Here is a 12,672-nt window from a genome sequence, read left to right on the forward strand (position 1 = left end):
GCACGCCCTCGTCCGACGATCCGGCAGTCTGCACATGCGCAGAACAGCAGGCCCGCGCCTGCGCGGTCACTGCTCTGAAGCCGGGGCTGAACAGGCGCGGGCCTGCTGTTCTGTGCATGCACAGACTGCATGATCGTCGAACGAGGGCGCGCAGCTACGAGCAGCTGTGCGCCAAAGATGGTAAGTAGGAGGAGAAAAGAGGCTACCGGGGCGTGGAGTAGCCGCCTCGTGTAACCTCAGATGCGGCTACTCCATGCCCCAGTAGCCGCATAATAAAATTAGCATAAACATTTGATAAAAGTTACCAAAAAATTGCGGGGACGTGAGGATTAGCCCTTAAAAGGGCATCGATCCACCTACCACCCAATCTACCTTTATAGGTAGATTTGTGGTGGTAGGATCCCTTTAAATGCTGACCAGTCAACCTTTAAAGAGTTTGTCCCATTTCAGAAAATACAATTTATTGATTGTATAATGAAAAGTTACACAATTTTCCAATATCCATTCTGTATCAATTCCTCACAGTTTTCTAGATCTCTGCTTGTGGGCTGATCTTTCTTCAAACACATTGGGTGTTTGCTAACACCCAGGATCAGGGCTTCTACACCACAGGAGTGGCGCAGAAGCCCTTATAAATATCTCCATTCAATACTTGTATTTGGCAAAAGTGAGTAGTGATTGAGTTGCATGTGGGTAAACTCCATCATCCATGTGTGTAACTGTGGTAGAAACCGCTGAGGCTTAGCCTTACATTTTTGGTGCATAGAGCAGATTTAGAGTTGGATTTTGAATAGAAATAAAAATTCTATTCAGGATTTCATTAAGAGGCGGATTTTAAAGTATGAAATAAGGTAAAGACCGGTACAACTTGAATGAAATCCACAGATATTCTTTGCCAAAAAAAAACTTTCTTTGTTGTATAAAATGCATCTTCAAACACAAGGAGACAGATGGGTTAAAGCGTTTCAACGCAAAGCGTCTTACTTGATGTCGAAACGCATTAACCCATCTGTTTCCTTGTGTTTGAAGATGCATTTTATACAATAAAGAACTTTTTTTGGCAAAGAATATCTGTAGATTTCCTTCAAGTTGTGCCGGTCCTTACTTTATTTCATATTAGTACCAGATGGCTATGGATGGATTATTACCCATTTTTTTCTACTTTTCTAGTTAAAGGATTTTAAAGTCTGTTTTGTGTGAAATTTGGGAGAACAAATTGAAATATAATTTTTTTTACAATGGGATTTTTGGCACTGGCTCGGTATGAAAATAGGGTATGTCACTTTTTTTCCAGAAGCAGATAACTCTACTAATTGAAAAAATCTGAGTAATTCTGGATGATTTTAAGATTACCAAGTTACTTGGTGAAACTTTTGGTACCTTGGTTATTAATGATTTTGAAGAGAGCCTGTGGTCTGTAGAACTGAGCCCATCCCACAAAGCTTTATCATTTATTCACCTTCATTATTGTGATTTCCAAATCCTATCTGTGAACTTGACGTGATGGATTTTATATAGGGTCTAGAAACTTTTCACTGCATATCATAAAATGTACAAAAATGACACAACAGAGCCCAAACAGACAAAGCACACAAAGGAATGAAATACAAAAACACAACGTTTGTTCTGTTACCAAAGATGAGAATGTGAGAAATTAAGTATATCTGTTTTAATGAGTCAATTATGTTTGACCTGTTGGGTCATCATGATGACTTTTCTCCATTTATTAGCTTTTATTTTCAAAGTACACTCCTCAAAGGCACTTCAATCACAAAACAAAAATACATAGCCAGAAATGAACATGGCAATCTTAATACATGACAATTCCTTTCTGATTGGTCATTCCTTAATTTGATGTTCAATGTTAATCCATACAGAAAACATTGCATTTATTAAGGCGCCGTCATGTATTATCAGATAATACAAGATAATAAGTCATAAAGTTCCTAAGCAATCTTCTATGACAGCGGTAATAAATAAAAAAAAAGTACCATTCACATTCCACAGCAATGAGTCGTCATTTCAACAATGTAACAAACATAGATTTTGAATACGGTAGGTCGCTTCCATAATTTTATTATTCATTACACAAATTGAGTTTAACAAAGCCAGAAAAATGACATTGAGATTCAAATGTTGAAGTCATTAGCATTGCCTCTTAAGGAGTAGACTTTTAAAAAAGTTCTACAAATATTATTTTTTTTTCATTTTGTCCATATACGTCATTTATTATACTTTAAGTAGGAAAATAGATTAGTGTTTCAGAAAGAAAACAAAAAAAATTGGCAGTGAAATTAACTTTAAGCTATCTAGAGCTACTGAAAAGCACCTTTCTTACAAGTATTTCTTAAAGCTCATGAGAATATCAAGCAAAAAGCATTTACATTTAGGGTTTCCTTTGCTTTTATTAAGCTTACATTTTAACCCATTTGTAATTTATCGGTAGATGAGTGTTTATGTTGGTTATATAATTTAGAATTTTTGTAGGTTTAAATACTGGCATTCTTTGCAATCTACATAGTAATGTTTTGTATGTGGATACCGACTATGTGGATACTGTATACATGAACTAGATACTTGCATTTCTGTACTGATATACACAATTTATGTGACATAAATAACCCAAACAATTCTTTAAGCAGAGACCTAAAAAGACAGTTGCAAATTTATACAAGATTTTTTTTCAAAATGATTTCTCTTAATTTTTATGCAAAATGATTCTTCAAACTGCTGGCAGTACTCTTATTTTCACTAAAGTACACACAGACATTTTCTTATATATGCTGTTTACTGGATAACGTACCAAAATGTGAATATCAAACGTTCATCATAGATTTTTTTTTATTTTTCAGATTTTTAAGAAATATGTGCATTACCCAGTCTGCATTTTCTGCAATTTATATACTCTTACATTATATACATGATTTTAGCATATTATGTTTATAAAACAGTAAAATATAACTTTACACATCATTCCAAAGCTATTTATATACATACAGACATTGGGGCATATTTATCAGGGCCTCTGAGCCACGTCAGTGGTGTAGAAGTCCTGAAATAATCGCAAATGCTAGATTCTTGCTAGGACTTGCGATTATTTAGCCGAATCAGCTACCTTCACGCCAGTGGCCATGTGGAGGGTACAGGCGGCTGGGAGTGGGCTGGTGCGGGACATTACTGTAAACACTGGGCAGGACCCCCCCAGATACATCAAGAGAATTCAGTCTCTTGATGTATCACGCTACTAAAAAGCTGCGACGGGCTATCATACACTGGTGCACGAGTGCCGGCGTATGATAAATACCCCCCCCCCTTATGTCTATATTCAGTGAGAGGAACATTTTAGCCAATTTTTTGGTAGAATGCCGGCCCTATAATTGTGTATGGTATCCTACTGAGAAGCACATATAATAGTTCTTTAAATGAGTTCAAAACCTTAAAGAACAATGAGGCCTGATAAGGCTGGTATGTAATTGAAACAATCTTACAGCTTTAGAATTGATTATAATGTGCGTTACTTCTAATTATTTTCATGGCAATAAAATCAATAACCTATACGATTTTTAAGGATTTGTTTTATTTGATGGTTATTAATTAACTGAGCAATAATCATATAAAAAATCATATTTTTTTTATATTTTTCTACATATGGATTTCATTTTCCAAATCCTTTAAATATTTTTGATAATTAATCAATTGTAGTAAGACTTTAAATATTTTGTATTTTTGATTAGCTAAAAAAAAGTCCAACATTTTCAATTTTACCAAAGTACAAGTACAGTTATCAGGATTGAAGCTGTTTAAATTGGCTGTAAATTTATGACTCATAATCATTAAAATTATGAAACAGAACTTAACAGTTCCGGTACTTATAAATTGGAATGTTCATTCCCAAACTGTCATATGTACTTATTCTTGAATTAATAAACTATTAATATTTTTATGCTATATCTTGTTAGTTGCCAAGAATATAATTCAGGACTGTGTCTACATCAGAAATAGAGATGAGTGAATCTTTTTGTTAGTTTGTAGATTCACTCACTAGATTTCAGGTACCGAAGCAAATCTGAATCTTTTAAAATAGCAACTACAACTAGCTACTGCTTGTACTCATCTAAAAACTAAGGATTGGTTCATTTTCATAAAAAAATTATGACTAGAGGAGGTTACATAACAATTTTCATGGATTTTGATCGAAATTTTGGATCAATATTTTTTATTATTCTTTTTGTTTTGATGATACTTGATATGTATAAAATATATATTGAAACAAATTCATAAACTTTTTATTGTATATTTTTATCTGTGTTTGATGGGATTATGACCGAATACATTTTGTCATACTTTGGTGGGATTTGCTTTACAGCAGGAAGACGGAAAAGCTACAGTAACTAGGAACTATTGAAATACTTATGATCTTGCTGTTCTTCATGTGTAGTAGTAGTCTATCGGGGGTGAGCAGGAGTTGAGCTATCACCATGACCTACAATTATTAAATAAAATATCCGATGATCCTTCAACTTTAAAAAAAAAAATGGAGTGATTCTGCCCTCTGATAATTGGATCACTGTATTGTTTCCACTTGCTTAGACAATCCATCTAAAAAATAATTTCTACCAAACTACTATGTGCTAATAGTATAAAGTATAAACCTATAATGAAAGGTCACTGATCAGAGTGTTATACAAATTTATTTTGAAAAATAAAAACAAATTGTGCAAAGGCAAATAAAAATTAACTCCATATTTTTTGCTTTATTTAACTGGTCACTAACTTTTCCATAAACTGCATAAGTAAATAGTACAACCAATATATTTTTATTATAATATATCTTATCTGTAAAATATGCCTTTCTTTTTTACTCATATATTTTGTTTTACTTGTTCCTTCTTGTTAAACTGAATGTCACTTTGAAATGTCAGCTAAATTCTGTCATTCTGAATGTCAGCTAAATTCTGGACATTGGAAACACAAAATAAAAGTCTATAGGGAGGGGGGAATCAAGTAAGAAATACAGTCAGATTACAAGTAGCTAAATTGAAATGATATAAGGCTGGGTTCACACCTCGCTTTTTCCTGTAAGGACACGTTGGACAGATTCTCAACATGTCCTAACTAGAAATGCACAGTCGGATACATTGCCCATTGACTCTTCCCCCTGCCTGAATGCGAGGTAGAGAGGTGAATAGGGTACTATCAAATGTGGCGCACACAATGATTCAGGATGACTCGTAGGGTAAGGTTAAGAGGATCATTTATTACTGGTCTCGGAACACAACGCGTTTCAGAGTATTAGGAACTGAATGCGGGGTAAGAGTGAACAACAGCAGTAGTTAGTGATTGGCTGCTGCCAATGTTAGGGGTGTTTCCCCAGTGATGTCACTTTCCTTATATGTAAAGTAACAAAATCGGCATTCTCCCTCCTGCTGAACAATATATCTGCTGGGGAATCCCACATCTGATCAGTGATAAAAATGTTACAAAGCTACCCTCATAGCTACCATAGTCTCCTGTTCATTCTGCTCTTACTATTCACTGCTTCTGCTTCCGAAGTGATAGGTTCCTGCCTATCAGCTTTAACAAGCAGCCGGTAGGCGAAAGTAATGAAAAGGGACATTTCTGCACACATCATACATAAAATTACAGTGTTATACTACTTGTATATTATTTTACTTCAGTTCTCTTAAATGAGAAAGTAATCTTAAGGGGGGTGGCCACTTTTCAAAAAATATCTTCTCTGTATTTCTACTTGTGTTTTTGCCTCCTTAAATTGCTGCAGCTTTTCTCTTTTCTCGGGGTAAGTATGCATACTACCGCCTCTGTCACTCCCTCAGGATGTCCATGTGATGTCATCCTCTCTTTCTCTTCTCACAGTCTGTCCACACTGATAAACACAGGGAGAGGGAGGGGGAGAGAGCAGGATGACTCACACTCTCTTGCTTCGGCTCCACCTATTCAGCAGTGTTTATAGGTGTAAAGAAACAACACAGTAGAAAAGTAAGTAGCAGGACTGCATAATCACTTGATGGACATTCAAGGATTATCTACAGGCCAGTAAAGGCACATGGGCAACTTAAGTTAAAAACAGTAGCAGAAATTGAAGTTGATAGGCCCAGTGCAAAGTTGGTACCAAGACCCGACAATAATGTATGGTTTATAGTACTAGTCTTCTTATATTGTAAAATGACACTTTATGACACTCTTGGGTCTATCTGCGACTGCACCCTCTGCACCCCTTAAGTTATGCTCCTGGTTAAGAGTGCCCAACTACTTTAAGCATCAATCTCTATATAGGGAGACATATAGAGAATCAAGAAGGTTGGAGAAGGCAGTAGTAGTAGGCAGGAAACATATCTAAATGCTGTAGTAATCTCAGGCTTAACAGTTTTTCAGGAGGCAGTGACATCCTGTCTATAGAAGCTAGAAATATATGGATGCAACCAAACTAGGGAATAAATAAGTTATTCAGCAAGAATTTTCCTGTCAAGTTAGCGTTTATATCCAAATAATTTGCGCGTGGGCCACTTTATGTTATCTTGGTACAAAGATCAATACTAGAATCCTGTGCAATAAAACTGAAATAAGTGGATGGATTCAGTGGAAAGGGTCTTGCACATAAAGGTCATTCATCATGAGAAATGTTCTGCAGATATTATCATCAACAGCTGTATAATACTAGGGCACAGGTCAACTCTTCCATTTACCATGAAATGAACTATTAGTCACAACTGCAGAAGAAAGGCTCTACACACTATGGAAAGAACAATACTTTCAAGAGAGATCATGTAGCTGGAATCACAGCTCATGGTACACTGAAATAGGATTAATAATTTAAAATGTTTTTTCCAAAAATTCACCACAGTAAATAGGAATATGTTGACCTGGAGAAATTGCCATTACAAAGTGAATGTTCTTCATTCGCTCAGAATTTCAGAGGTTTTCTGAAATACCACAAAACATGTGACCACAAGATTAAATGTATTTCATATTTGCATTTGTATCCTACAGTATATTTCTTGACTATAGCATTATAGAATATTGCCAAATAATCTTAGAACTATGGTATGAATCAGAAAATCAAATCAAGCAGTTATTATTTATAACCTTTTAAGATGAATGGATGACACTTTACCTTTACGTGATAGGAATTTTGAAGGCCTGGGTGTAGGAGCTCCGATAAAGATCTGGTCATTACTGTAGTGGAACTCCATGTAAAAATTAAATTTTCACTTGAGTGTCATATAAAATGAAGTGGTGGGATGAATTCGGCCGACGGGCCTTGTGCTTGATGTGTGTAAGCTACAGTAACTGTATATTTCTACCTATCTATCTGTACCTGATGAGTGTTAACTTTATTCTATTATTATATTTCTACCAACAAAGGCTGGATCTTGTGAATCATGTAACTAAATGATGGCCACCTAATCAAGCAAATCAGTAACTAACCCATAGAAGCCAAAACTATGTCATAAATGTATGTTAAAAATATTAAAAGTTGGCATATTTATACAAATATCATTGTATATAAACATCTTTTAAGCTAACTACCGGAATATTTAGTAGCAATACATCTAATATTTTTGCCTTACTCACTTTTTTAATGTCTGCCCTCCCAAATGCCAACTGAAAATGAATCTCCCCTTTTCTTTAGCACACAATTTAATTGCATCCCAGTTTTCTCCTTTTAAGGCCCCGTGTCGAAGTTGCTGTTCGGCCGGCAGACATGGACTCCTTGGATCATATATCACTATGATGCAAGGAAAATCATGCACTGTACTTTTTATATAGGAATGACAGAATGGTTGTATCTATTTGTCTTAAGAAGGCTCTATAAGAAGAGCATGCATTTTGAACTTCCAACTGTATTTAGTCCTTACTCTCCCTGGTTACAGACTACAAAGAAATCCTGTGAAGTCTGATTCTACAGTAATTTGTTAATGTTTTTATCTAACCCCTGCTGCCATGGAAAACGGAGTGATATACAATTTTACGTTTCTTAATTTTTAAAAAAAAAACTATATTGTGATTCCTAAAAAGTGCAAACATGTCATAGCTTTGACACTGTGGGTGAGACTAGTAAAACTATTGAACATAAATGAGCATTAGCAATTATCATAAGTGTATTATTTCTGCTCTTCTGTAACTTTATGGAAATCTCAAGCAAACCCTTTAATAAATTTTAAAATATATTTGTAATCAGAGAATATACACAAGTATGATAAGAAAAATAATAGTTGAGCATAAAAATGTAAGGACACACTACCTATATTGTATTGTTTTGGAGTATAAAATCACTGGTAATACTGAGTGATCTCTTGGGATACTGGAAAACATAAATAGCAAGCTTCTCATTGATATTAAGGGCACGATATGAATAGGATACTAAGTTTAAATAGACCCTTTCTTTCTGCCATATATTTTGTTTTCATCTGTTACCAAAATAGGAGCAGTATCTGTTAATTTCAAGGTTTATATAGAGAAAACCAAGCAAAAATAGCAAAAAAATTTATTTTACTCCATTAATTGCATTTTTTTTAACCAAAAAAGCACTCTTATATATAACAAAACCAAATATGTGAACTTTATTCATCCCCATCATCATTGTAATACCCATTAAGAAAGGTCACTATATTTATTCATTGTGAGTCTCCTGCGGCTATATGGCTCATTTTTGGGCTATATTTAACACTTATTGAGACAAATATGACCATTTCAACTTATAACTTGTCAAATTTTTTAAATTTTGATTTACATTAAAAGTGATTTACATTAAAAATATACTGTTGAAATGGTGAACTTATATCAATACATGTCCTATCTGCACAGTACATTGATGATTACAACTATTTGGAACGCACATATAGTATAATCTGTAAGGAATTAAAGTAGATCAATTAATTCCTTACAAACCCAAATATAATTTCTTTTTTCTGAAAATTAAAAGCCAAAAGTCATTATATTACATTGTGATTCTGTAAAGAAGATGAATTATAGCAATATCCACCTAAGGCTTATTTAAACTTTAAGCTAAAACAATATGAATAGGCCGTTTGTTATTTGATAAATTTGTGTAAAAAGTATTAATTAGGTGAAAAAGAATAATGAAATTACAGTAGGTGAACCGCTATTAAAACATTAATGATTTCAAATAAAGAAACATAAATTAATTATTTTTAATTTTAACTATACTTTGAAATATAGGATTTTTACCTAACATTTTCATTTTATTTTTTCTTTACAGCAGACACATGGACATAAAAATCCTCTTTCAGAAACGAATCTATTCATCTATTTAAGTCCAATGACCAGTGCAAGGGTCATTGGGAAGAGGAAGAAGTACACTCATTCCGGCACCTATATTATATGCTGTGATACAGTGTTACCTTCTTCTAATTGTAAAATATAGGTATTACTAGTGATAAATGAATCTATTCATTGGTTTGTAGATTCAGTATGAATCTGACATTTTACAGGCACAAACTCTAATCAGATTTTTTTCTGATTCACTCAAGATGAATCTTTCAAAATGGCTAGATTACATTTTCATTAAATCTACAGTTTAAGGAGTGGGGATGAGCAAGAGAAAATTTTTAAAAAATTCCTAAAAAATGTATAAAATATCTGTGTTTAAGAGGTCCATTATGACCATTACGATTCAAACCAAAAGTGAATCTTCTGAGCATTTTGAGGCATCGTCTACTCTAGGATTAACTTTTCATTGCAATCCTGCCTGTAAGGATTATCATGAGAATGATGAAATGTAATATTTAAAGAGTGAAACGTGTTGCCAGAGTTTAACATAAAAAATATAGTTGTTGTTTTTTTTTAACTAGATAATGACATGGAATTAAAAAAAAATATTAAAAATTGTTGCAAGTAGCACAGTTATTACATACGTAAGTAAGATCTGGGGAAGTTACTGAGAAACAATTTTTAATTATTGTATTTTGATTTATCAAGAAAAATCTGATCTGAAATTAATTCCATGTACTGTGAAACCTTAAGCCAAATCATTTCTACAACAGATCAGAGTAATTAATGTATAACTAAACTATCAAGAATAAGAATTTTTCCTGTGGTTATTGCACAGGGGGCTCCAGCAAAGTAAGAAGTCTCTCGTGTTTAAAACAATGTCATCTTTTTGATACAAATCATCATTTTCAACCTAATTACAGAAAACAAAAACATTCATGCCTTAACCGCATTACCTCTTGATGTTTTAAAAAAAAACTGAGATCACTGAAATAAAATCATGACAGACATTAAGCTGATTGAACTGGTAAACGCTCATTCTGGAGATCAATCATAGGAAACAAAAAAAGTTTTATTTTTAATACTGAGCATTATCAATTGTTCTGAATGTAACATCAATGTTAAAGATTAGAATATACAGAACTGATTTGCTTTTATCAATAATAATAATAATGCTTTGTTACACAACCCCATTGTTTTATATAGGATTCATTTCTCTTCAGCAAATGTATATTTGGCTTTGAAAATATGCATCTAATGATGTAACCCTTATGTTCCTCTTATAATATTTTATATATATATATATATATACAACCAGAATGGAAGCAATTTATTGAAAAGCCATTGTTTCCTTTTTCGAAAATACCAAAAAATATTTTTTTTTCCATGTTTAATGTTTTATTTTTTTCTCTTTTTATCTTATAAAATGTCACATCTTGATGCAGTTGATGTCAAGTGTGCTTAAGTCATATGAATCAAGAGACTAACAACGGTTGTTTCAGAAATTGGTGTGTTGCCTGTACAACGATTTAAGTCAGATTAAACAGATCTTCCAATTTTAGCTGTGCATGTCAGTCAAGCTTCATCTTGAATAAGTGTACAAAATTGAGTTGTGTTTATGCTTTAGATTTTTGTTTCCCTTTTTATTTCCAGCCAAGCATCCATTTTCTTATTCAAGATGAAATCCACAGAGATGATAGAATTCTTGTTCAGAAAATAAAAAGTCTTCAAGATATTGGATGCCTCTTTCACCACGTTGACAATAAACGCACAAGAAAGACCATTGTGTAAGGCACTCAAAAGGTTCTTATCAATCACGAGAGATCAGTCACACTGACATTCATTCTCATGCCAGGACTCACTGCATGCACTGCTTTTGGAAATTCTGGTGTCAGAACACGTCCATTTTCCCCAGCAATTCCTGTAATTGACAGCCTTGCCTTGTTCCTCATGACATCACTGAAAGATATCTTAAAGATAAAATGAAAATAAAGAATGTAACATATTTCAGCAAAAACTGTGGCATATTTAAAAAATGTATACAGTATTTTCTTGGATTTAACAGAACAACAATGCAGCAGAACACTAGTCACATATTTTTAAGCACATCGAAAATGGTTAGAAGCAACTATAGAAATGTTATGTGGTTAGTTTTCTGAACATTCACATGTGTTTGAGAGTGTATGTTAAATACACTGGGGTAGATTTACTAAGGGTAACTTAGTGGTCTATGCCTGATTTTAGAAACTAAGTGACAGATATACAAAATAAATGTCTCATTTATGGCATAAAGATAAGGCTGCAGCTGTCTCTAAATCATATTACAATTTGACATGAAAATTAGATAAGTCCAATTGTTCTCTAGTTCACCATCAGCATCACAGCAAAGATACCGATTTAGACTATGGATCCTGGAATCTTATCTTTACTGATTTTTGATTCTGTATGAAAACAAACCGAATGGTAGTGTAGATGCTTTTATCACATATTTGCTTCCATGTTGCCTTAATTTTGAAATAACAACCAAACAGATGTAATTTACATACTAATATAACAAGGCAAGAATAGTGGGGAAAAAATTATATATCACAGAGGAATTGGACTGATTGAATGATATTAATGAAAAAGGTACATTTTCTGATTCACTATTAAATGTGTGGGTTGGGCTCTATTCATGATCGTGTAGGTCGGCAATGTTCCAAAGTCAAACATATAGCTTAAAGGGGTATTCCCATCTGGGCATTCACATTTAAATAAATTCATCTGCCATATGTTAAAATTTCTTCAATTGGATGTTATTTAAAAAAATGTTCCTGTGTGAAGATAATTTATCATAAGTGTAGCCACATTGTCCCTTAGAAATGAGATGGCTTCCTCGGATATAACCACCTCACATTCTGGCAGTGGTGGCCACACATGGGCTATTGAGTCCTGCCTGACCACCTGGCTTCAGGGTTCATTACTACAGGACGGCTGTGAGATATGCAGTAACTCCCGGACATTTCATATACAAATTTTTTTTTTCTTTGTGCAATCACTCCAGCAGAGGTGGTCGTATCCAAGCACACAGGCTTCTTTAATTTTTTTTAATAACATCTAATTGAAGAAATAATCATATATGGCATATTAATGAAACTGAATGTGAATGCCCAGACGAGAATACACCTTTAATTTATTTTTGAACTTTGATAGCTTCCTTTGTGACCTAGTTTTTAAACCTTGTGAATAAGAATTTATTCAGGGTTTCCTATCAGAGATTACCAAACATTTCCCGTTTTTACATTGATTTTAAAACTATGAACAATTATTAGTCTTAAATTGATCATCCAATTTAAGAAAAAAAGATCCATTCAGGGGTGTCTCTCTTGCAAAACTCTCCTCACTCCATTTCCTCTACAGGCTGTCTCCCATATTTTTACA

General features: G+C 33.7%; 1 protein-coding gene across 4 annotated transcripts in view; it reads right to left on the reverse strand.

Annotated features, from left to right (window-relative positions):
• Positions 1 to 1,654: 1,654 nt before the first annotated feature.
• GRIA2 (glutamate ionotropic receptor AMPA type subunit 2) overlaps positions 1,655 to 12,672 on the reverse strand; it is a 125,766-nt gene continuing 114,748 nt past the window's right edge. For 2 of the 4 annotated variants that reach the window (XM_072120674.1, XM_072120682.1), the window contains one exon: positions 1,655 to 11,222. In XM_072120674.1, coding sequence (XP_071976775.1) covers positions 11,067 to 11,222 — 156 coding nt within the window. In that variant the 3' untranslated portion in view covers positions 1,655 to 11,066. The remainder of the gene's footprint in view (positions 11,223 to 12,672) is intronic. The other 2 variants (XM_072120652.1, XM_072120644.1) reach the window with 1 other exon arrangement.

Source organism: Engystomops pustulosus, chromosome 1 (genome assembly GCF_040894005.1).
Source record: "Engystomops pustulosus chromosome 1, aEngPut4.maternal, whole genome shotgun sequence".
NCBI lineage: Eukaryota > Metazoa > Chordata > Amphibia > Anura > Leptodactylidae > Engystomops > Engystomops pustulosus.